The sequence below is a fragment of the Diabrotica undecimpunctata genome, chromosome 10 (assembly GCF_040954645.1).
Source record: "Diabrotica undecimpunctata isolate CICGRU chromosome 10, icDiaUnde3, whole genome shotgun sequence".
Lineage (NCBI taxonomy): Eukaryota > Metazoa > Arthropoda > Insecta > Coleoptera > Chrysomelidae > Diabrotica > Diabrotica undecimpunctata.
This window is the reverse complement of record NC_092812.1, coordinates 47532273-47559877: the sequence shown is the minus strand read 5'-3', so window position 1 is coordinate 47559877 and position 27605 is coordinate 47532273. Positions and strand designations below refer to the sequence as shown.

At 32.6% G+C, this 27605-nt stretch overlaps 3 protein-coding genes across 4 annotated transcripts in view; 2 read left to right on the top strand and 1 right to left on the bottom strand.

The window, feature by feature from the left end:
* Positions 1-8774, bottom strand: part of LOC140452085 (uncharacterized) — a 51330-nt gene extending 42556 nt beyond the window's left edge. For both annotated transcript variants that reach the window (XR_011952130.1, XM_072546141.1), the window contains exons 1-2: positions 8679-8774; positions 8409-8574 (exon numbers count right to left, since the gene is read on the bottom strand). Coding sequence is in view for 1 of the 2 variants with exons in the window: in XM_072546141.1 (XP_072402242.1) it covers positions 8409-8567 (159 nt within the window). In the remaining variant the exon portion in view is untranslated. The remainder of the gene's footprint in view (positions 1-8408; positions 8575-8678) is intronic.
* Positions 8775-9425: 651 nt separating this feature from the next.
* On the top strand, positions 9426-12484 carry LOC140451998 (DNA-directed RNA polymerase III subunit RPC4-like). The gene is made up of 7 exons (XM_072546005.1): positions 9426-9721; positions 9777-9993; positions 10048-10165; positions 10235-10300; positions 10362-10468; positions 10909-11097; positions 12245-12484. The coding sequence occupies exons 1-7, from the start codon at positions 9582-9584 to the stop codon at positions 12356-12358; spliced, it is 951 nt and encodes a 316-aa protein (XP_072402106.1). The 5' UTR covers positions 9426-9581; the 3' UTR covers positions 12359-12484.
* A 5856-nt stretch (positions 12485-18340) lies between these two features.
* The window catches only part of Dyrk3 (Dual-specificity tyrosine phosphorylation-regulated kinase 3), a 79073-nt gene continuing 69808 nt past the window's right edge, over positions 18341-27605 (top strand). The window contains exon 1 of the mRNA XM_072546655.1: positions 18341-19689. Coding sequence (XP_072402756.1) covers positions 18733-19689 — 957 coding nt within the window. The 5' untranslated portion in view covers positions 18341-18732. The remainder of the gene's footprint in view (positions 19690-27605) is intronic.

The window sequence follows — 27605 nt, the reverse complement described above, 5'->3', positions numbered from 1 at the left end:
TATTTGTTGGGGTCTTCTTTATCTCCTTTCTTGAACATTGGTGTCATTATGCTGTTTCTCATCAAATCATTTCATATTCTTCTATAGGTGTCTCGGGATTCTGGACTATCTAATGTTTTGTACTTCGTGTAGGCCTCTCGTTTCTCCTTACATTTCTCTTTTATTTCTTTTCTGAACCATGGTGTATTGTTGTTGTTTCTTTTGTTCAGTATGACTTTGCGTTTTCCTAGAGCTTCTGTTGCTGCTTCTTCAATGTTGTTTTTAATTTTCTCCCAACTCGCGTTTATATCTTCGATGTATCTTCTATGCTTTTTATTTATTATATATTTATTATTTAACTTATTCTTTAATTTAATTTTTATCAGAATTGAAAAACTTTTAAATTATAAATTCAAATATCAAAACACACTGAACTTTCTAAACAATATTTATATTTTAACATTTTAAATCTTGTAAAATATTTTTTCAACAGCTATTTTTGAGGTATTTGTTTATAAAATTACACACAAAGAATGAACTCTTAATATAAAATAACTTAATGACTTTGATTATAAGTTTAAAAAATAATACTTTTATGATATAAGTTCTTAATGAAAATGTATACTGAATGAGCATGTTTTGACCTGAAAATGGCAAACCTGATCCCGCTATTAGAAATAACAAAAAAATATATCAAAAATCGGTATTTATTAATATGCAGTTGAGTTTATGTGCTAAAATAATGTGGAAAACGCCAAAAAAATGGATTTTTTTTAATTCTAGGATGTTCTGGAGAGAAAATTGCAAATCTAATCCCGCCATTCAAAAGAACGGAAAAAATGCACGAAAAATAGATATTTATAAGTTTGCCAAAAATTACCTAAATTGCCTAAATTTTTTTTGAAAAATTCAAATATTTTTCCTGAGCTTATTTTGATCAGCGAAAATTGCAGTTTTTCGAATGTAGAATATGTTTTAGTTTGAACATTCTTTTCATGTTTTTGGGCAAATTTTTCAGATTTTTTAAAGCAAAGGATCGCTCAGAAAAAGTTTTTTCAAAAAATCACATTTTTTGCGATAGGGAACCAATGGATCCACCTAGGGAGCTAAAAATTTGGCTAAGGGGGTTTTTAAATACGTACTTTCAAGTTCCCTTTGACACTATGCGAAGAACGTTATTGGCAAAACAAAGATATGAAAAATAAATTGTTTCCAGAGCGAAACACTTCATAGTTATGCATAAAATGAAGGAAAACTGTAATATTATCTAATATAAAGAAAGGAAAAAAAGTTACCTTAAAATTACAAGACAAAAGAAACGATACACTTGTAAGATTACCTCTTGTAAGAAGAATCAAAAATTATCACGGAACGTTGATGGTCTACAAAAGAAACTACGGCAATTTACAAGAGGCCAAAGAATGGAGGTGAAGGAACTAATAGACCTGAGACACAAAGAACACGATACTTAGATTAACTATTTAAAGAAACTGTATACATACGGACAACAAATGACGTTAGAACCATAAATATCAGAAATAACCATAAAGCCAGCGATTTAAAAACGGCGACAAAATACAGCCAGAAAACTACAGAGGTATTAACTTACGATATCATCAGACTAACAATATCATCCTAAAAACTACGAATAAAATTTTGTAAGAACGAATAAATCACAGGATAACCTTAGCAGATGAACAATGAGGTTTTTGGACTGAAAGATGATGTACAGATGCAATATTCGCCATAAAGCATATTACCGAGAAATCATTTGAATATAGTAGATTTAGAGTCTGATTGCCTTGAAGAAAACATTCAACAGAGTTAGGCATTCAAGATATAATTCATGTATTGTGTAATAAGACTGGAAAGTTCATTGCAAGGACAGGAAGTAATGGAAAAAAATCACGACAGCAACAGACACATAGTAAGTGTGTCTATAAATGACAGAGGAATAATCCACCTCACCCAAGAATAGGATTTTAAACGCCATGGCGTTAACTATAGTCCCTAAGGATTGTAAAGCTTAATGAATGAACGACTTGTGTAATAAAGAAGATTTATTGGATATTAAAAAAAATATTGAAAACATCTACCAAAACAACAAGGTAGAAGTCTGAAGAGATGTACAACTTACGGGACCCATCGATATAGGCAACGGAATAAGACAGGGTTGAAGTCATTAAAAACGTCAACAAAGAAAAAGGATACAGAATGGGGAATAAATAAATCAAAATACTCTGTTACGCAGAGGAAGAAGAAGAAAAATATTTTATTGTACTTTTAGAAAATTACTGTATACCCTTATATAATTTCCTACTTAACATATGCCATAAATTCCCTCCTCTTTTTTATTAAGATCGTTAAAAAGACAAATTAGGGTAACAAAACCACCCATTAAGGATATAAGCATGCAACATATGCATTTGTAAACGAAAATGTAATTACACTTTGCGTGTAATAACACTGTTAATTTAATCAGCGAAATTAATATCACTGCTTATTAATTAAAATTGTTTCTACTTGGCTCGATTTCAACAAATTACATCAAAAAATATTTAGAAGAAACACAATGCCCCTTGTCATTAAGAATCGCAATATTCGTGCAACATTTTCAACGTGAAAATAGAATAACAAAAATTGTACAAAATCAAAAACTACAACAAATACTTCTCGTATTTCGAAACGTGTATGGAAAGAGTACGTAAATCATATATTAGAAAACCCTAAACATAATAAAATGGAAAACAAAGCACTGTAACGAGGTTCCTGGTGAAAAGTAGTGGAGGCAATAGAAAACAGAAACAGAGAATAAAATATATATATATATATATATATATATATACAGGGTGAGTCATGAGGAACTTTACATACTTCTACCATATGTAGAGTCCCTCAGGGAGCATATCACGTGGCCACTAAAAAATGTCAACTCCTCTTCTTTATTAATTAACAGGGTGATTTGCGTAATTGACCATTTATTTCATTTTACTGTAGTGTTTATACGGCTCATTTGATTTTTTTAATTTTTGCATGATACAGTACACTACTATCAAGCATTCGACTGGTATTAGCTAAACTAAAAGATTCCAGGACTGGCTTTGGAAAAATTAATTTAGGGATTCGTATTAAATATTACACCCTGTATATATTTTTTTTAAAATGCAATAAGTGATTTTCAAACTACATAAATAGCCAATGAAAACGACATATGCGACAATGTTGTCGCACTTTTATTAAATTTTTAGTGAACGATCAAATCTTACCAAAAATAGAACAACCATAATAAAGTATCAAATTATAAGGTAATTAATTTAAACAAATGTTATAAATTTCAAACATTTTAATTGAAATGATAAACTGAGTCACTGCACAACAAAAAACAGTAACTACTAACAATAACGAAGAACAATTTAAAAAAAAAACTAAAAATATGTACATAGTTATGATAAACCCATAAATTAGAACTGGAAAAGATACAATAATGGTAACAAAATAAAAATAATTCAAAATAGATTTTCGAAATGGAACCCTGCAGCCTGTACACATTTTTGTTGCCGAATTGTTATTTGACGTATTGAATTACGGATACTCTGGGGATCGTTTCTAATAGTATTACAACAATGTATAATTCTATCAATTAATTGTTGTCAGTTATTAATATTCACTGCGTAAACTAGTTGCTTCAATCGTCCCCAAATATGGTAATCAACGGGATTGAAATCAGGGGATCTTGAAGGCCATGAAATAGGACCTGCACGTCCTATCCACCTGTTGCCATAAACATTATTGAGATGTTGTCTCACTGCCAGTAAAAAGTGTGGGGGTGCCCCATCATGCTGAAAATACATCCCTCGGATAGCAAAATATTTTGTAGAAAGTTCAAATAGACCTGCCCTGTTAAAGGACCATCAAAAAAGTGAGGACCTACTAATTGGTTATTCATGACACCAATCCACACGTTAACCGAAAACCTTAACTGAGAACGACGTTCTCGAATAGCATGGGGATTTTCTTCTGTCCACACCTGTGAATTTCGTGAATTATTTATCCCGTCTCTGGTAAATTGGGCTTCATCTGTAAATAGTGTCCTGTATAGCGTTGGTCGATTATTGTTAATCCATCTACAAAATTCCAACCTATCGATCTCATCTCCAGCATGTAGTCGCTGAATCATTTGAATGTGATATGGGTATAGATTATTTTTTTGTAAGACTCTACTTACTTTTGATTGAGTAACATTGAGTTCTCGACTTACTTGTCTAGTGCTTAATGTAGGGTTCATAGTAACGGCGTCCATAATGTCATCTTCCTGCGCTTCATCCACATGTCGCTCTGTTGTTCCACTAGGAAAAGTGTCATTTTCTGGCAAATAATTAAAAACTGACCCAAATGTTGGATGACTGGGAGTTCGACGATTACGAAATCTCCTGCGATATTCTCTACTAGCAGCCCTACCATTCCCATTACAGAATCCATAAACAAATATTATGTCTGCATATTCTGTGGTCGAAAACTGATGTGGCATTTTGAACGAAAGTAACAAAAGCTCTACCAAAACTAACACAATGTACTTAACGTAGATATGACAGAAGAAATATGTATTCTTGTACACATAAATAACAATTGATAATGACAATAATGACATTGGGTATAAAATATCAAGAAACGTCAAACGGTCAACGCCAACTTTCATTTTAAACTTTTTTAGATTTATTTTTATTTATACAGTTGATGCAATGTATTATTATTTGACATAAAATTTTAATCATTTACAATCAACAAAAACTAACACATACAAGAGGTTTGACTTTTTAATCAATTTAATTTATTATTTATCGAAAATAATGCCCCAATACGATCTATGAGTAAAAATTTAAAATTGAAAAACAATTGATTCTATCGTAGAGATAATACAAAGTGACAGTAAAGATGTTAATTTTCTACGTATTAGATTATGTTGTAGGAACTCATTTTAATTAAAATGTTTGAAATTTATAACATTTGTTTAAATTAATACCTTATAATTTGATACTTCATTATGGTTGTTCTATTTTTGGTAAGATTTGATCGTTCACTAAAAATGTAATAAAAGTGCGACAACATTGTCGCATATGTCGTTTTCATTGGCTATTTATGTAGTTTGAAAATCACTTATTGCATTTAAAAAAAAATATATACAGGGTGTAATATTTAATACGAATCCCTAAATTAATTTTTCCAAAGCCAGTCCTGGAATCTTTTAGTTTAGCTAATACCAGTCGAATGCTTGATAGTAGTGTACTGTATCATGCAAAAATTAAAAAAATCAAATGAGCCGTATAAACACTACAGTAAAATGAAATAAATGGTCAATTACACAAATCACCCTGTTAATTAATAAAGAAGAGGAGTTGACATTTTTTAGTGGCCACATGATATGCTCCCTGAGGGACTCTACATATGGTAGAAGTATGTAAAGTTCCTCATGACTCACCCTATATATATATATATATATATATATATATATATATATATATATATATATATATATATATATATATAGGTGTAAGGATAAACTAGATATTGAAACAAGAAAATCTAAATTAACTCCGCCGTGTCCGGTCACAAGCACTATTGTGAAAAGAGGAGGGTTAGGTCGTCGGGTTAGCTCCCCGGCCCCTGGAAAACAAAAATATAAGCTAATAATCCCAACAAAAAGCTTTGGATATCGGACATAAACAAACAGAAACGAACTTAACAGCGAAAACGGACAATGAATATAGGATGTTGAAATGTACAGAGTATAAACAATAAATACCAAAAATCTTTTTCGGAACTAAAACAATGGAAAATGGACATAGCGGTACTCACTAAAATAAAGAAAAAGGGTAAAGGAAGATATTTTAATTCACTATTCATTAAGAAATTTACCCGTTTTAACAAACATAAGTAATATTGGCACTTTTGTACCATACCTGATGAAAGGTTTATAAATTGTTCAAATTACAATATGTAATTATTTCAGCATTTTAAAGATTGTGTAGTGGTCGAAACCGGTCGACGCTAGCTAAATAAATAGGTTGTTAGTAAGTCTGTAATTTATTTCTATAATACAGTTTAAAGATTTAAATGCTTATTTTTGAAATTTAGAGATTAATATTTACAAATGGAAAGTTTTTAATTAAAATTAATTAATGTACACTTTCATTATTTATGATTATTCTTCTGTTTTCAACTAAAAAAGTCTGCAACAGTAGATTTAGTTCAGCTATTAACTGGTACGTTGTATATTTTCAATAATGACTCAAGCTGAGTTAAAATATTCCCAAGCTAAGTGAATAGAATATACCTGAAAACAGAAAATATCGACTACTCTTCCGAAATAAAAGTTAGAATCAAAAAACACTTTAAGAATGAAAAAAGTTATTTGCAGCAAAGATTTGACAGCTCTAAAAATACAATCGCATCCAACATTTTTAAAAAACTCGTTCGTAAATATTAATGGCGATATGGTACTAATTGTGAGAAGAAACTCGTTTAACTCCGTGTAACTGAAATCGATGCTTCGATGAGCACGACTGTTTTTCAATTAACAAAACCATAAAGAAAATTTTAACCATAAAACAATCTTAAGGTGTCCTATAACATTAACATGCACCTTCTGTAAGATATTAAAAAAGATATTAAACAAACGCCTACCGTACTACCTAGAATCACAACATTTAATAAACGAATAACAGGGTGGAATTAGAAAAAAAAAACAGTAGGTGATAAAACAATTAATAAAAAAATTCAAATGAAAACGCAGACATTAGGAGAAAAATGGAAATTGACCTAGACATAATAGATACTATCGAAAACAAAAGACTAAACTGGTATGGATACCTGCAGAATATGCCTGAAATAGATGGCAAAAATGATAAAAAATGGACTCCGCCCCCTAGAAGAAAACGAGGTCAAGACGGTCATGGAGAGAAGATGTCGAAGATGCAATGATCACCAAAGATTTAAAAACTGAAGATTGCTTCGACAGAAAACGCTGGAAATCGCTAACCTAACCACTGAGCTATGAGCTATGGCCGCCACTACGCAATTATTCGTTGAAGGCTTTCAGATTCTGCCGAATCGTATTCACGAAGTATGGGCTGAAATGGGGATCAAAATAAATGAAAATAAAACCAAAAACTTTTAAGACTAAAAACTTTTTTTAAATGAGAACATTTTTCATATGGCAGAAACGCACAACTTTTTCATAGGGCAGAAAACCGTGAAGTATTTCACACGGAAAATGGACGCACGAATTTTACATTATTTGAGGTCTCAGACTGGGATTCATTCTATCCACACTATTATTCAACATCTATTCGAATATCATTTTCAAGAACGTTTTGCAATAAAAATCAAGAGTGAACTGATTGAAACTATTTTATATAGATATATAAGTATCTTTATACAGTCTCTATGGATACTGTATATAGATACTGAAATATAAAAATATAAAAATAGTGTAAACAGGGCAAATATAGACCATAGAACTGAGAATTTGTCAAGACAGTCACTGTAACTACTATATAACAATTATTTTAGGTTCTTTATAGGTATAACAACAAAAGTTATTTGCATGCAACAATTTTTTTTGTATATTTTTATTTATTAACAATTTAAGTGAAAAATGGCTAATTTTTAGAATTTTTGTCTTAAAGTTAAAACCATTATATTTTATCAAAAAAACTAAAGAAAGAACCGGTTAGTTCATTGAAAAATCTTTAAAATAAGTTGTAGTAAAAGTTTTTTAGTACATTTATTTATTAATAAACATTAAAAAGAGGTAAAAAAATCTAAAATGGAATAAATTTTTAATAATTTTTGCAAAAATGAAGACAATATCACATATGTGATAAAAATTTCAAAACGATCGATGTATTGAATAGTTTTTAAACAATTTAATTTGTTTTATTCAAATTTTCGAAAATAAACACTTTTTTACAATTTTATAAAACAAAAAATAATAAAATTAGGTGGATTCTACGTCGCGTAAATGAAAGAGGAAGATTTATTCTATCAAATCGTATTTTAAAAATAACATAAAATTAATTTTCAACAATGTTTAAAGTTGCTTCATTGGAAAATTTTAGTATTTTTAAGCTAATAAATAAACTGAATAACTTTTTTGTATTGGCACATAAGGTTTCATTTTTTTTTTTGTTTAAATAGATGAAATTTTTACGCTAATTAAAAAAGTTGCCCTACGACCCTTTGCCTTACAGCAGGATCATCTGAGGTTTACAAAAAATGGAAAAAATACATTGGAAAATCACAAATTTAGTCTATTTGGTTGTACAAATTATTAATAAAATGAAAACATGGAATGCTAGAATATTCATAGAATCTAGGAAATGCAAGGCCTGAGGATTAGTAACAATAAAATAAAATTAAACAGCACTTACCTTGTAGCCGTCAATCACAGTGGCACAGTTTGTATCCCATTTAACATTATTTTTTTGCCCTAAGGCCGTAGCATTACTTTTTCCCTGTTTTTCTTTCCTGTGTTGCTTTTTTCTGGACCGCACTGCCTCCATCCACGATCGTAGTTTGCTTCCAAACATTCTCCAACTCAAAAAAAACCAAAAACATTATAAAATATATAAAAACATGAATTGATTTAATTTTTTAAATTAAACAATAATTCAAAATAATGAAGAGACAATAAGTAGTACCTTTTATGTAAATTGTATTACATTCTATGTTTTATAATTGTTTTGAAAAATATTCTTCCAGTTCCGAATGTTCCCTACTGAAACCTATAACTGCCATTATCGTGTGGCGTGAAATGGGTACAAGATTACTGTAGCAGCATCGCTAAACGTCAATGTCGCAACAAAAACGACGCCGGCGCGAACGACGCCGGCGCGAACGACGCCGTGAATACCGAGCGTTTATCTTGTTAGCACAGATCTAGTTAAATCTTTTTCGTCTATAATTTATTCGCAAATCTCACTCTGAATAATTTTTGAGATTAAGAAGAGATGTATCTAACTTATTAGCATAATGACACTAGATGACAAAACAAAATATGTGCAAATTTATTTTTAAACAAATTATTGTAGAGAATTAAATCTGAAATTCATATTCTGAATCAACATCGATTCAAGAACACACCATTGATTCAAATGAGAAAGGAATTCTTGTAACATGGACAAGAATTCCAATGGGAAAGCACATGGTAACAGGAGTGCAGAATCCATGTAAACGTACTTAATGTGTTTAAAACAGTAGTATAATTTTTAGTTTTGCTATTAAATATTTTACATCATATTTATTGTGTTATTGAAATATGATAAATAATTAGATACAGTTAGATAGTTGAAAAAAGTATAAGAACAATATATCGCAAACATTTATTTCTGTCTAAGTTCTGCAACCAGTTATACACATCATAAACAGATACTTTCGATTCGATGCACAATCGCCACAATCTGTGGTCGACGACGTTGCAGCGTGGTATAAGACATAACCTAAAAAGTAGCAATTTATAAATTCAATGTGTATATATGTGATTGACATACGATTAGTAAATTAATAATAATTTTAACAATAAGAAGCTAATAAAATTCAATAAAATGGTCAAGGAAGAGGCTCCAACTAATACGAGACTAACATCATTTAAATTACCACGAGATTTAACCCTTGCACCAAAAAAAACAAAAAAAGTTTTTGTGCCAAATTTAAATGCTGTTAGAAAGAAAGAAATACCAAAAGAGTGAGTATTCTGACAGTAAAATTATTTTGTACTTAATTGATTTTTTACCTTGCAGATTTAATAAAAGAGAAGACAGAAATAAAAATGGGGGTAGGGAAAGAAAACAGAAGCCTAGAGATAATACCCCCAAGTTTGTACAGTCTTCAGGAATATTTTCTGAGGGTGTTGGAGCTGATGTTATCCGGATACGATCGTCAGAAGGACGTAGTGATAAAGAAAATGATGTTGCCCCTCTTTTGACCATGCCAACAATTAAGAAAAATTCATTCCAAGTATACATATTTTTATATACAGTAGAGTTGAATGTTTATTTTCTTATTTTTAAGGTTGACCAGAAGAATGAAGATAATGTATTTAAAAGAATAACTGACTGTGATGAAGAAAGTGATGATGAAAAACTACCTTTTAGACCTATTTCCTGGGAAAATAAATTCCAGCAATCATGTAAGAAGTCTACCTTAAAATTGTTTTACGTTGACTTAAAGTTCATTTACATTGACTTATTTTTTGCAGTGTATGGAAAAACAAATATAACCAATGGTATTAAATCTGAAAGTTTGGAACCTAGTCTTAAAAAATGTAAGTAATATTGCATCATTTTTGGCAATAAATGTATATTTATTTATGTACTTATTTTTAGTGAAACTGGAACCTAGTGAATATGTTAATGGTGTATGTGTGGAGTCTCATGAATTTTTGATAGAAGACAAATACAATCATGATATGCCTTCCATGTCATTATGGGCTGTAAGTATATCTTCTTGATTTTTTACTTAAAATTACAAATCTTTCTGTAAACAGTAATCATTTATTGATTGCATTACATTATTACTTCAGTACAATACTCTAAGTAAACATTTATTTATGGTGTCAATTTGGCACAGAAAGATCTGATGATTTCTCTAGTTTGCTGTTTTTAAACCTCATCCTGATGTCACTAAAAAGAGAATATGTATAGGATAAAAAATATCTGGTCCTCATAAAGAGGTCATTGAAAATTGCTATTAGTTAGTTAGTTGTGAAGGTTTTCTGTGCATTTTTTGAACAGTTTTACCCTCATATTATAGTTTCTGCAGTGGTTTATAACTGAAGAACCTACTCTCTTACACATACATCTGTGTCTAATAAATACATGTGATCAATAATTAAATAATTCTAATACATTAACTTATATTTTTTATTTTCAGCTACCAGATTCTTTTGCTGGGAAGGGCTTGAGTGACGATCCTAATTGTAAAAAACTATTTGATTTTGGACTGAAGAACATGCAGGAAGGACAGATAGGCAAAATAATTATTAGGAAGTCTGGGAAAATGGAAATCCAAATAGGTTCAACACAGTATGAATTAATACAAGGAGATTGTGATTACAAAGAGGTATAAAAACCTTGGATGAGTTTTATTTTTGAATATAACTTCAATACCATTACAAATTGTTATGTTGTGAACATAATTTAAGTTTTTATCATCAAAGTGTGCTCCCAAGTAGACAGTGTTTTTATTGAACTGCTTTTTCCTCTCTGATGCAGATCATACCTCATCTTGGAACCATTGTGTCATCTTTATTATCTATAACAGTAAACTCCACATTATATTTTAAAATATATAATGACATGTTTTAGATATTTCACTTTACCTTGAAATATTTCACTACTATAGAGCGTTTCACGTTAAGAAAATAACATTACGGAGATAGGGCCATGCACCTATCAGGGATAGGTGACAGTAGATAGTATAGTAGATAATAGAGATAACACAAGCACGATTCAGGGTTGTATAATTTGTATTTTCGTTTTCACATACATAAATTAAATTAATGTTTTTTAACGTAATGGACCAAAAGTGCCCATTCGAAACAAGAGATGAAAAGTAGGGAAAATGATTTTAATTAAATAAATAGTATTTACAAAAAAGATAATTTTATTTTATCTTATTTTAATTATAGTAACGAAAGTTTATTTGTTTTTCAGTAAGAATATCATATACCATGAATCATAGAAATCAGTAGAAAATATTGCTTAGTTAAATCATGCGCTTTGCCGGCTATTAAAGATTTAAAAGCAAATAAACGGATCGCTTGGAATGCATATATCTAATTACTAATTGCAACTTAAAATAATACGGTGTACGTATGTCAGCAATTTTATGTCATTCTCTGAGACTACATAATGATAATAAGGCTTTGTGGTTCTTCAGTTGTTATTCTGACTTTACAGTTAAATCTTAATTGAAAATGGAAATTCGAAAAATATATCGACAATCTAGTAAACCGCATGCCTGAGAGTTTTGGCAACACTGATCTCCATAAGCCTAATGTTATTTTCTTAACGTGGAACGGTGTATAGGAATGTCAAGCAATTCTAACTTTTGAATATTTTTTATCACTCTTTCTATTGCCCATTCTAATATTCCTTTTTTTTTCCTGCTTTTGTGTCATAAATAGTATTTTTTATTATTAGAATCTTGTTAAAGAAATAATTATACTCAAGTAATAATGTTAACTGTGTTTTTTTTTAATGTGCAGGAAGCCATTGCTGTGGATCTCATCTCTAGTAAGACTAAAGCCAAAACTGCTGTAATGGGTAACATAGAACACAGGTATTTCCTGGCTCCTGATTGGGATAGGCTGCTGCAGTAAACTTAAGTGCCTTGTGCTTGTGATTTTTTATTCACTGTTTACTTTGTTTAAACCAATTCAGTTTTTGCTCGTACTGATTGTGATACATTACTACATAATATTGTTAATAAAACTATACTGGCTTTATTTGTTTTATATTTAATGTAGTATTTACAAGATAAAATAGTGTTACAACCTTGAAAAAGTTCCTTTATATGATATGATACATATATACATGTTATGTCGCATTTACAATAAATTAAAATGAATCATTTGTTAATTCCAGCCAGTGTTTTCTTAAATCAAAATGATTACCTGCTACAATAATAAGAATTTTACAGAAATGCATGCATAGAAATATTACTTCAGGTAGGATTAATAGAGAGTATGAGAGTAGAGACTTGCTCTAGAAAAGTTTAATAGCATAAGGATTTATTGAAAAATGTGTAGTCTACTATAAAACCAACCAAAATTTTAAAGCCAAAGTATTTTATTATTCAACATACTCTTCAGAATTGGATACCTTTATTACAACAAAGCTATAATGCCTGTAGACCTTAAAAAAATTATGTTGCTCTACAAAACAAGCCCGCACAGCTGCTATCATCTCTTAGTGTGTGATGACATGCACATAAAGACTGGTCTTTCCGTTTGTTCTTCAACTTCAACCCAAAATTTACACCTTTTGAAGCTTGAAATCCAAATTTTCAAAGTTGCATACAAAGGATACTAGTTTAACTTTTTGACATGAAACTTTACACTGACACTTCAAATGAATTGTTCTTCGTTTTTATGGTAATGTAATATATTCTGTAATATGTCCGTCTCAAAAGTCCGAATAGCTATGATGATTGCCGACCTCCGCCGCGGAGATGGCACTTGAAGAAGAAGAAATATATTCTTTAATGATGGAACCAGTCTAGGCTAACTAGAAATCAATACATTCTTACAGAATCCTAAGGTTTATCTACATTTAAGTGAATGAGATATTTAAAAGTTTTAAGATTTAAAAAGGAAACAAAATCGGGTGAATACCACTACTGTTGCTATGAGAAGGCTCGATGTAGTCTTGATACAAGACCCCTGAGTTTACAAGGGCAAAATGTCTATTAGCCATTGGCTATATAGCCGATTTGCCGAAGTCCCGAGTACCTGCATAATATAGTCAAACGATATATTAAAATAGTTTGATAAATTTCTGTTTCAAAGATTTAACGACGTAAAGATAAAGATCATAGACGAGGGAAAAATGAAAGAGATAATTCTCTGATCAGCATATCTTCCATATGATGATCCCGAACAATGAATCGAGGAGTTATAACAGCTAGTGGGAGATTGCAGAAAAAATGGATTGCAATTAATGATTGGCTGTGATGCGAATGCGCACCGTCTGACCTGGGGAAGTACAAGCATAAATGAAAGAGGTAAGTTATTACTACAGTTTATTATGGAAATAACAGGTAATGGGCCTATTAAGGAAACTTATCGTAATCCTCGTAACACGAACTGGGAAGCATATCAAGAAGACAACTGTCCGAAGATAGTGAGAAGTTTGAACAGGAAAGTATCCTGGCGGAATGGCAACCTTGCAAATCAACGAATATGGGTGAATATAATAAGAAACTGAGAAGAACAAAAAAGAATCATGGAGAATGCATTGCGTGGAGACAGAATAGATTGCAGAAATGTCAAAGCTCCATAAAGTTCTCTCAAAAGACCCTCAGATAAATATTCCCTCGCTCCAAAAGGAGTCAGGTGAATACACTTAGAATGGTGAAGACACCCAGTACGAACTGAAATAACTTTTCAGGATGCACTTGCCTGAGTCTCAAATTTAGGGAAAACTGAAGTGTGGCAAAAGAATTGGTGAACCAGGACAACATCAAAAAGGCAATATACTAGTTTGAGCCATATAAATCATTGGATCTGGACGAGATTTATCCAATACTTAAACAGAAGGAAATTAATCTTCTGTACAAAAAATTATGTATGATCCTGCAAACTGCAGTCTAGCCTTGGACTGGGGTACATACCAAAAGTATGAAGGCTAATAAGTTTGGCTTTTACATAGCAAAGTCGGATAAGAAAAAGCTAAGTCCCTGACGCCGATATAAGTCTGATGTCACTCGTTCTGAAAACTATAGAAAAATTCTTCGATAGGCACATTATAGATGGTGTATTGATTGGAAGTCCGATACATCAGGGACAGTATGGTTATCGAGGAGGAGTCTTATCTCTACAGAAACGGTCCTGCACCACTTCGTACAGTGGTGGTATTTTCTGGAAAACCAAGAGGTGATTTTGGGTGCATTTCTCGATATAGAGATAGAATCCGAAAACACCTCCTACGAAGCAATTAAAAGGCCGATTCGTCTAAAAGGAATAAACCAAGCAAGCTGCAGATGGATATGCATGCTAAGCAGCCGTGTGATATACGCAACGTTACTGGGGGAAACAGTGTCAGCACAAGTAATCAGAGACTGTCCTCAGGGGGTAGTTTTATCTCCTCTTTTGTGCAATCTGGTCATGGGTGGGGTAATAGCTAGACTCAGTAACGACAGACATCCTGTCTTAGGCTATGCGGATGATCTGGTCATCTTAGCCCACTCCAAATTTAATGACACAGTCAGAGATAGAATGCAACAGGCTCTGACTAGTTACAGAATGGACTTTAAATGTAGGACTGAACGTAAAACCCCAGAAGTCCAAAATCATGATATTTACCAGAAAGAGGAATTTAGAGAGATTGGGTCCTGTAAGCCTAAATTGTACACATAAATCTGGTGAGTGAAGTAAAGTATCTTGATACTTTACTTTACGTACACTAAGATAGGTTTCATTGAATATAATGTCATAATCACAGAAAATAAGATTTTGTTTTAAATAAATAATCTTGGTTCTTTCCGGACGAACTGCCCGTTGAACTTATTAAGGTGATGAGTGAAGTGAGCACAAAGGAGTTAAATGATCTCTTTAACGCCATATACGTTTCAGGTAATATCCCAGAGAAATGGCTATTGTCAACATTTGTAACACTACCAAAAAAAAACGATCTGCGAAAACGTGCGAAGATTTTCGCCTTATGAGTCATGCACTTAAGATTTTTCTTAAAATCATACATGCCAGAATTTACAAGAAATGCGAAGAAAATGTCGGTGAAATGCAATTTGGATTCCGCAATTCCATGGGTACAGGTGAAGCACTTTTCACCTTACAAGTCCTACTTCAGAGATGCCGCGATGTCAGTTATGATGTCTATATTTGTTTTATTGACTACGCCAAGGCATTTGACCGTTGTCAGCACCAGAAGATGTTCGCCGTCCTACAAAGAGTAGGATTGGATGAGAAGGACATTCGGATCATCATGAATTTATACTCGAACCAGCGTGCTCAAATCAAGGTCGAAGACCAGCTGACCGACCAAGTGAAGATCATGCGATGAGTAAGGCAAGGCTGCGTGTTCTCGCCGATTCTTTTCAATATATACTCTGAGGAAATTTTTACTGAAGCCCTCACAACCTAGAGATGGGAATCCGAGTGAACGGTGAATACATCAATAATATCCGCTACGCCGATGACACTGTGTTACTAGCAACCAGCCTAAATGATCTAAAAGCCTTACTAGAGCTAGTGAGAACTGTGAGCGTAACATACGGACTAGAACCTTAATATTAAGAAAACTAAATTCATGGTTGTCAGCTGTGCAAATTTAGATCCCGGGGCACTAATGACAGGTAGAGAAGAGATCCAGAGAGTCGACAGATTCACTTACCTCGGAACTACCCTCAACTCACAATGGGACTACGCTTAAAAGATTACTTTGGGAACCAAGATGCGGATAGTGAGGTGCTACATTGTTCCAGTGTTACTATATGGAGTTGAAGCCTGAACACTGACGCAAGGCAAAGAAAAGTGGATTAAAGCCTTCGAGATGTGGATCTACAGGAGGATACTAAAAATATCGTATGTGGACCATGTCACCAACGTTGGGGTCCTACAGCGCAATGAGAAAAGAAAAAGAAGTGCTTAATTTAGTGAAACAACGTAAGCTTGAGTACATCGGGCACGTGATGCGGAACGAAGAAAAATATCGAATTCTTCAACTCGTTATGCAGGGTAAAGTATTTGGCAGGAGAGGACCGGGACGCCGTCGTATCTCGTGGTTAAAAAACCTCCGACAATGGTTTTAGATGACCCCCGCGGAACTGTCTCGCAGAGCAGTCAACAAAACCTTGATAGCCTTGATGATCGCCAACATCCGGACAGGATAGATAAATGAAGAAGAAGAAGAATCTTGGTTCTCATACCATTCACATTGTAGATGTTAAGCATATTACTATTAACAAGATTACTGCTCCTAATAGTTTTTTTGGTTATTTTGTTTGACTATTTTGGGAACACCATGAATAAATCTAATTGTATGATTATTTTCACCATTTGCAACCATTTCACTAAGTTCGTTACGTAAAGATTGGAGATAGTTAAGTTGAAGCACTGTTTGATCAGAACTTATTTTAACATTAACATCGTTTGTGAGAATAAAAGTGTCGGGAAGAATCTTATATTTTTAGGTGTTTTTAAAATATTAATTCATTCATAATACAACTCATTTTGTTTATTTCGAATGACCCATTTTTTAACTATAAAACTATTTAACTGCAAATTACATGCAGGAAATGTTGGAACTGAAACCCGTCCAAACACCTACAAGCCAGTGAACCCATATTTTTGTGTGTTGATATCATGAATACATAGTATTGTCAGGATCCTAGGAAATATATTGCGAATCTACTATCTATATATAAACAAAAAATTTGATTGAATTTAACCTATGTTAAAATAGATGCTGCTACTGTTAATACTGTTCCCTTAATATTGACATAATCAGTTGCATCAGTTTCAAATACTAAAAATAGTTCAATGACCTATACATTTTTAGTCAAGGACAATATACTGAATTTGATTTGCACATTCACCATAAAATTAATTTCGTATTACCCGCGCGACTTTTCACGTTGATGTATTCACTAGACAGAATTTCTAACCAATCAAAACCCTTTTTATGACATTTCAGTAGCGTCCGAAAACAATAAAAGTCTATATTTAATAGGCAGGTGGAAAAATGTCCACAATACTAATTAAAATGTTTTGTGATAAGAAAACCAAGCTAATACAAAGCAATATTTATTATTGGTATCTTAGTTGAAAACATTTAACAATATACATTATAACAATAGTATTAATCCTAGAACGTAGCGATAAGATTGTTATGGCCATCTCAAAATACTTTAAATGAGAAGCCGAATACAATATTTTTCAAATTAATTGGATATACTACTAAAAATGGGTTTAAAGTTTATGATTTCTAGAACTTTAAACAGAAATCTAAAAACAAAAAGGAACGCCCACAATTTCTACCGCATGGAATGGCTGGATGAATATTAGCAGAAGAAATACCCAGAATCTGAGCCTATGCAAATTATACAACAATCACTTTTCTCCAAAGCAGAATAAAATTATCTAATAGGAAGTTAATAGAAAGATCGGAAGAGGCAGAGCTAGATAGAAAAGGATGAAGATGGGTACAATGGTAAACGAGATTTATATATTTAAGAAAACAGACCATTCTAAAATAGACACAAAAAGATTAATTGATTTGACAAGGTCATGCCATAATGTCCGTAAATAATGTTGAAAAAAAAAAAACAAAATATTTTCGAAATCAATTATTGGATACGCTGTTTCTTTCTATCTTTACGAGTGTGAATCAGACAAAGGGTAAAACCTATTAATGATAAAAAGTGTCATTATCAAGTAATTTCTTCTATAATTGTGTTTTTATTATTAGAAGATATTATCCTAGTAATTTTAAAATTTGTGTACTGTAATATTTTTAGATGATACGGCTATGCCTATAAACGAAGAGTGACGATAAGTATCGATGGTGTCGATCGAAAGAAAGCGTCACGAGCGCCCCCTCCGGAGTTCTGTTGTGTCCCCTACTACACACAAGTTGACAATTGTGGCTGGAATATGGCTTTAAAGTAACCAATGACCCTTTGTTTGAATTGCAATGTTTTCGTTTCCGAATGAAAAGTATAATGAATATAAATGACAAAAAGTAGTATAGATTTAGAATAGAAGAACGTCTGTGGCACCAGAATTTTGAGTGTTTAGTTTTAAAAGTGTGGGGTGAGCCAACTAGTGATTTTTAAGTAAAGGCAAAAGGGGGTGAAAATCGTAATTCGGACAGTAGTGTAAATTAAACCAAGCGGTGTGTTGTATCGACGAAGAAACCCTTACATTAGCTGTTGAATGATTTTACGGGTACAGGTGCTCGGGCTCGCTCTAATGGTTGGCCATCAACCTCTTAGAGAGTCAGCATTGCCCTAGAGATGTCTAGTGCTGTTGTGGTAAATACTGTAAAAATGCCTATGTCTAGAACACAGTTGTTTCCAGTATCTTCTCATTCTTATATTCAAGAAGGTGGCGGCGGTAGTTTACCACCATTAAACAAGGGCTCACTCAAAGAACAGAGTCCCCCTGCTGCATCTACTGCTTCCTCTGCGAATTCCGCTGGTCTTCCAGAGCTTTCTGTCGGTGGTTCCTGTGTTCTTCAGTGCATGCAATCTCATATGCCAAGAGGGTCAGCTTTATCTCAAGTTAAAACATCAACTGTTCCAGTCACTACAGAATGTAAACCTAAAACGATGGTAGCAACTCCTGAGCAGGTTATGAAATTATATATGAATAAATTAACACCATATGAACATCATGAAATATTTAACTATCCTCAAATATATTTCATTGGTGCCAACGCAAAGAAAAGGCCTGGTATAATCAGCAATCCAAACAACTGTGATTATGACAATGACCAGGGCTCCTACATACACATTCCACATGACCATGTAGCCTATAGATATGAAGTTCTTAAAGTGATAGGAAAAGGTTCTTTTGGACAAGTGGTTAAGGCCTATGATCACAAAAACCATATGCATGTAGCTCTTAAAATGGTAAGAAACGAAAAAAGATTTCATAGACAAGCCCAAGAAGAGGTACGCATTTTAGAACATTTAAGAAAACAAGATAAGGACAACACCATGAACATAATCCACATGCTAGATTCCTTTACCTTTAGGAACCACATGTGCATTACTTTTGAACTGCTTTCTATAAATCTTTATGAACTTATTAAAAAGAACAAATTCCAAGGCTTCAGTTTGCAACTTGTTAGAAAATTTAGCCACTCTTTACTTCAATGCTTGGATGCTTTAAACCGAAATAAAATTATCCATTGTGATATGAAACCTGAAAATGTGTTACTGAAGCAGCAAGGCAGAAGTGGTCTTAAGGTAAGTTATTTTTAATTTATGCTTATAAATATAAATTATTAGTGTACCCCAAGTTGGTAATTTCTATAATAATTATTTTTAATTAATTTTCCTAGTATGTATCTTAAAAACCCATTAAAAGAATAAAATATTTGAGTAACAATTGATTTGAAGAATTGAAACATATCAAATTTCCCAATTAAATATTTTTCTTGCAGTTGCATTACCTCTGTTTATTTTTATGACATATATTAAGGGACTTGTGACTATCAATGTATCAAAATAAGATAATAATTGGTATGAATAGTATACAAACAACAATTTCTGCTGCAAATGTTTATTATTAATTTTGAACTCAACGAAAACCAAAATGGTACTATCCAGTAAATAAAAACAATCATTATCAACAATATATAGTATTTTAATATTTTTTATGTAGTGAGTAAGAGATAAGCATATTATATAAGTTAATCCATAATAATTTATTATTATTTGAACCTGCTGTAATCAGTAATAAAAAACTCTCTAAATATGCTTTATTGTTTATTTAATAAATAGGTATATTTTAATTAAAATGAAACAAAATTGCTTAGAGATAATTGATTATTAATAGTAATTAAATATTCAACTAAAGCATGACAGGTGAAGTCAGAAAACTAATTATGCTAACATTTTTAGTCCAAACCAATGAACAGTGTTAATTATCTCTAGTAACTCTTTTATTTCTTCCGTTTATACATTGTGAAATGTTTATATTATCTACTTTAATAATTCCACATAAACCCTTAACACTTGGAACATTTTTTTTTTTCAACCAATAGGTATTAATGAAATAGTAATGAGAAAATGTAAAATATATTAAAATATTAGGTAATGTCATATCACTACTGTGTCTGTAGTTACTATACTATGATACTGTGTCTCATAGCACTTGGTGCTATTAGAAGTGACACCATTTTTCGCAAATATCTTGGGAATAAACCATAAAATGTAAGATAAATTGTTTATTTGATGTTTACACTTCCATATATTTAATCTAAACACATATCTTCTTGTTATCTGGGCAACTTCTGCTGACAATTTGAAGTTACCATTGCACATTTTAAAGTTTAAGACCTTAATATATGGTTTTGTCAGTACTTTTAAGGCATCTCGGGATCCATATATTTGAGAATAATTCATTTGACTACATATAATCAACATTAACTCTGGGGTCTATTGTAAAGATACATTGTATCCATATTGAATCATAAAACCAATACTCTTTTGTTAGTAATTTCATGGTATCTCATAAGGAAAACTAATTGCAGTTAGTCCTATATATTACCATATTTCCTATTTTTGCTCTATTTATTTCTAAAGCATACTTTGTGCCAATATTTTTTTTTTCTATTCTAGTAGTTGAATTACTTCCAATTTAGATTTTGCATTAATGGTTTGGTAAGTATATTGCCTATAAGACTTCTACCAGTGTTGAACCACCACCAATGGTCCAATCAGTGCACAATCAATTGTACAACTCCAATCCTTTAATATTCCAGAAATTTTCAACCAGTTTTCTATGAACATTGACAAATTCTTCATGAATCTTCCTGGTTATTAGTAGGTAATTATTTGAACCCAGTCTGCCACTTCACCAAAGGCTTTACTTTAATTAATAAAGTACTGATATGTTTTTTGGTGTGAGAAAGTAGTTTTATGGCCCTGCATTTTATTGTTAGACATTTTCCATAATTATATTAAACAAACAAACCACTTGTTCCCCTACTGCTATTCATACTTCATTATTTGCTATTTTTGCACTATTGTTATGACTGTTTCTGCTGGCCCTACTGGTTCTTCCTTTAATAAATCATCAAAATTTGTATTCCAGTACAGTTTTCCTGCACATGTCTTCTCATACATCTACCTGATTAAATATATTTGTTTTATTTCCTCTATATATATCTCTACTTTCCCTCTTTGATGTCAAGTTCTTTATTCTTGAAATTTATACTTCTGTTTAGTACAATATAGTCCATATTTAGTGAGCAACTTTTTTGGAATGTTCAACAAAAACATGTTTTAGATTTGAAATTCTCATAGGCAATAGCTAGGTAATGGCCTACCAAGCTTTTTTTGAGAATCGTCTAAAGAGATCTGGAAAGAGGACCCAGATACTGTTGGATTCATCCGAACTATAACGTTGGAATGTTCCTACCTACTAAACTCACCCTCTCTTCCAGCAGCACACATGGAACTTTTCTTGGCGAACGTAACTTCTGGGCACTACTGCAGTCCCAGATTACATGGTAACGAAGTATAGTCTTCAGTATCGGGCCTAGAAGATAACTAAAAGTTTCAAGGGCCAGTATCGTTATATAATGTCTCATACCATGCTTTAATACATAAATAAAACTAATACGTTATATTAAAGTATGTGTATAATGGACAAAAACATAAATTAAAAAATTGTTTTACTAGTTTTTCAGCCTATTCCCTCATCCTGTCTCGCTCTTTCCAGCATCTCCATTTTTATGATTTTCGTTATTATTTTTAGCACATAATCGAAGTTCTCTCTCTCTCTCTCTCTGTTCTGTATTGCTAAATTCAGTATATTATTTGGTGTGACCTCACCTAGCTTAATTCTTAATCTTCGATGTTCTTCTATGAAGACATTACATTCAAAAATGCAATGTTTCACTTCATCAGTCACACCACATTCCATGCAGATATCGTCATTTGTTTTTTTAATTCTGTATATGTATGATCTAAAAGAACCATGTCCGGTTAGGAATTGTGCAAAGAAATAATTTATTTTTCTAATCCAACATTTATACCATGCTCTTACATTGGGTATTAGCATTTTTGTCCATTGTTTTTTGTTTCCCTTTGTGCCTCTCATTCTGATTGCCATTAATTAAGCATTTGGTTTCTAATTTTATCTCTTACCTGTGTCAGATGGCTGTTGACGCTATTACTTAGGATGGCTCTTTCTTTCGCTAGGTATTCGTAGATGTAGTCTGTTATGCACTAACTACTTTAAGAAGGGGCTTTCTTTGAGCTCTTGTAATCAGATCTTTATACCTGTCAAACCTTAAGACTTCAATCCATAGGGGGCACCATACAAAAGGATCGGATGTACTATTTGCAGGTATATTCTTATCTGCAATCCGTCTGTTATTTTTGATGATTTTTTTTCGCATATATCAGATCGTAAGCATCCTTGGCTCTTCCGACATTCACTTATAGAATATTCAGTCTGCCCTGATCGAAACCATTTGTGGTCGTTACCTTAATATGTGTTAAAGGTCACATAGGATGAGGGGGACAGGCACTTAGACTGTAGTTGTCGTAACTCCCTTTGACAACGTCATTATGCTAAAAGTAGCCGTAGCTTCGTCGTATGGGGGTTTGGAGGACTCCAAAAGGGGGTCAACATAATTGTTGTTTGGAAAGGAGAAAGAAGGTATGGAAGTGAGCATAGGTGAAAAGACAATTTTCTTTTTTATTTGTCCTGAATTTCTCAAGATATCTCGCTTCCTGAAGGGCCTTCTTAAAATGTGTGCAGTCCGCACTACCAGTTCTGTGGGCGTCATTGCAGAGGACGTACCTTTCTTCCTCTTGAAACTTCTTTGCTTCATGCTCTGATTTACCGCAGCGGTAACACTTTTCTCCACTCTGCACCTACATACCCCAACTCTGTGGAAATCTATGCGCAAGAGGATTTTAGCAGCTTTCGCCGGAATGACAATTGTTTTAGCAAGTGTGTTGCCCCTCAGTGGTCGCAGCTTACCTATCTTGTAGTGGTCTTCCCACTTACCTATTTGTTCTTGGAAGGCCTCGATAACTTCTCCATCTTCTGGCATGCCTCTTATATGTATAATTTAAGTTGTAGTTTCTTCTCCTATTTGGAATGCTCTGAGACCATTATCTGTTGTTACAAGTGCAGTTTTTATTTTTTGTAGTGCTGCTTGGTTTTTCTCCACGGTGATAAGAAGCTTTCCCTCTTTTATACTCCTAAGCGAGTATACGGCCTCTGCTACGCCGGTTGACTTTACAGTTGTTTTCAGTCTGTTTTCTAGTATGTCCTTATAGGCGGCATCATTTTTTGTAACAATCATACCGTATGTGGCCCTCTCCTTCCGTTTGTTTGTAGTATGGATGTATTCAGTCACCGCGGTTCTTATGAAGATTCTTTGAAGATTATCTCGCACATTTTGCGGAGTTCATTTACTAACATTGCATTAATGTGGTGGAGAGCGACCGTCCCCCGTTGACCCACTTCTTCCTTCACCATATTAATTTTATCCCAGATTTGTTTTCTGTCTGTTAATTTTGTTTTCCTTTCCACCTTTTGATTTAATTGTAGTGCTTTGCTCGAGCTCTTCATATTCCTCCTAAAGTTCTACCAAATCTGGGTATTTATCCCTGTATAGCCCCGGAATACCGGTGCTCATTTGAGGGTTGTTTGGTTCTACCATGACAACCTTAATGATGTAATTTCCGGTGTTAATAGGATTTCCGGTAACTACATTGGTCCTCTTATACCTTATCATTCCATATCAGGTTAGTAATTTCTTCCCAGGTTTCATAGCTGTTAATATTATCCAATTTACTGATTCTTTTCTGGAAGCAGCCATGCTACGGGTCAGTTTGGGTGTCAGTATCAATCATTCAATTTTCTTCTGGCTCGTATTTGTGTTTATTGAGCCAGTTCACGACTAGGTATTTTCTGAAATTATGTGAGGTTTGGGATATCTTTTACTGTTTTAGACAGTTCATTCATTAGTCTTTCATATGCTATGAGGCGTTCCATAATTCAAAAATACGCACAGCATTCTTTCCTTTCATAAGGTGCGGTATCCGTTTCGAATAAGTTTTTTTTCTCAGACTAACCATCTGATCGGTGACTCAGGAAGGGAATTCTCCCTTTTTCTTTTTGGTTCACTTCTACTATTGTCTGTTTTTCCCGAGATTATTCTCGGGTCGCCCCGCTTAACAAGCTGAAGAGACCAGGTTTGCTCCCAGCAGTCACCAGAAATTTTTCAATTTTTATTTCAACTGATCCATCAATGTGCTTTGGAGGGCACATAAAAAGTATTTGTTAACACTAGAACCTGAGTCAGAAGGTTAAACAAATGAAAAATGTATATTAAGCCAATTGGTTGCAGTATGACCGGTAATAACAATAAAACGGCTTCTGAGAATCAAAATCTCATTGATATGTGGATGATGTTGCATGTTGTTGGATGGTGATGGCATGCAATAATAGTCTAAGCCACATATTATATGATTCAGAGTAAATGAACATAATGTATCTACCTACTGTAAAAAATTCACTGATAGAAAATAAGGCTTAAAAATACTTCTTTTTGTACTGCCGAAATAAATACCCAAATTAAGTAAATTTAATTGTCTTTTGTAATATGTGACTCCAGTCGGCATTTTTGGTAAAGGATGAGTTTTTTGGAGATCAAAAGTCAGGGTCTCCAGTGTTTCATCCTCTTGCGCGCATATTAGATCAGCCTTCATTTCCTTCCTTAATTCATTTGCAATTTCAAGACGTTCCTTGTGATATCTTTCTAGATTCTCCTTCTGTGTAGCCTGTGCAGAACTTTCTATGTGTCTATCTATGTATGTATGAACTTTTTATACAGTCAATACAGTGTTGTTTCTTGTCGAAACATATTTTTTTGTTACCATTTGCAAACTTTTTTCTGTCTGGTCTTGATTGATTTAATGTTTTTCTTGATCTTCCGCGTTTCTTTCTGCCATCATTTTTTGGTATATTTAAATAGATTTCCATATCTTCTTGGCCCCTCGTTTCTTCTACAGAATCAGTTTCCTCGGGTTCAGGAAAATATTCACTGCCAGAGGACTGGTATGGCTAATCAAAATCCATTTCAGCAGATATAATTTTCTGAATACTACAGGAACTACTTGTTTCGTGTTCTCGAGGATCAGTGGTCAAAGTTGAAATTTTTGAATCCCCAGGTTAGCTAATAGCTTTCCTCTTGAAATATCCATCCTCTAAAATAAAATAAGAGTATTAGGCACTCACTTAAAACATCCGATTTTAATAGATTATCACGAAGTAAAAATGTTACATTTACAAAATATTTTTTACAACTGCAAAAAAAAAAATAAATTTTGTGTTATAGTGCAGTTAGCAAAAAAGATCTAACCCCACTAACGTAGCTAATTTTAAACTCGATATAATATTTCTGTATGTACAAGTATTATAATCTATCATAGCTATCATAGGTTCAAATTAGTTTAACTGCCGTTTGCTGTTAATATTAAATAAAAGGTTTATTAAATAAAAATTTATATCTACTGTGAAATTTTAAGTCAAAATAAGTTTATACGTACCTCGAATAATAAAAATTATAGTCACTGAACTGAGAACACCAAGGATTTTTCTCTCAAAAATACCAAGAAGTCATCATTTTGAAATTAGATAAAGTTTAAAACAATATGTTGAAATATCAAACTCCTTTGTTAAAAAGGCATACAATATTTTGCTGACCAGAATTTTGACTATCAAGCAACAGTTCCAATATTTTATATAATGGACAATAGGTTTCGTTATTTGATAATGCAATTTTTTGTCGGCATTTATGACACAAACATACGACTAATCGCAAAACATATTATGTTACCTTTTCGGTACACTATCTGTGATAAAAGGAATTTAAAAATTTCTTTAATCAATTGCCGAGCTGACAACACAGAAAATTCACAGTTTTAAATAATATACTTTCGTATTTTACCATTAAAGGTAAATCCTCTAGTTTGGTACAATTTTATTTATTTAAATAAAATTGTAATATTAGTGTAATAATAAATTTCTCGTCTTAATAAGTCAAAATAAAGATTTGTTCAATTTAATACTTTGCATCGGGTGCACACAATGAAAAGACGCTTACAAATATTTGCAACAAGCGTCTAACCCACATATAATGAAAACATGGGTTAGACTATTTCTACAAATTTCTGTTTTCATATTATTTGACGAATGTGGTTTAGAACTTAGTTCACAAACGCCTCCATGAGTATGGATATGGCTTATATCATTTTTGCTTGATGTAGTATGCATTAAAAAAAAAAAAAAAAAAAAAAAAAAATATTCATAAAGGAACCTGGATGATACCTGGTACTAATAAATTTAATCAAATTGATCACATATTAATATCTAAGCGGTGGGCAACCTCCGTAACAGATGTTAGAACATATAGAGGCGCAAATTGCGATTCGGACCATTTCTTGGTTATATCGAAGATAAAACAAAGAATATCAATGGTAAGAAAAGAGAAAGGCGCCAAACAAAGAAAATGGAATACATATATGTTTAGAAATCCTAAAAAGAAGAATGAGTACCAGCAGAAAATAAAAGTAATATTAAGTGAAAGAGGAGAACAAAACAACATTGAAGAAGAATGGAATATCATCAAAACGACAATTACAAATATGGCAAAGGAAACATTAGGTGAAACCTCAAGCCAAAGAAACGAGGAATGGTTTGACCAAGATTGCCAACAAGTAATAAATAGCAAAAATATAGCTAGACAGAAATGTCTACAAAGGGATTCCCGATCGAATAGAAAGGCATATGAAGAACTCAGAAAAGATGCAAAGAAAATATGCAGAAGGAAAAAGAGAGAAATGTTGAATAGAAAAATACAACAAATTACAGATTATAATAACAGAAGAGAGGCTAGAAAATTTTACAAGGAAATCAAGCAATGCACCCAAGGATACATAGCAAGATCAACAGTTTGCAAGGACAAAAATGGGGCAATTATCAGCGAGAAAGAGGAAATAATGAAAAGGTGGAAGGAGCATTTTCAAGAGCTGTTAAACCCAGAAAAAGAACAAAACGAAGATGAAGAGATAATTCACCACACAGCAGAACAACTAGTTGAGCAACCAACATTGGAAGAAACGATAAACGT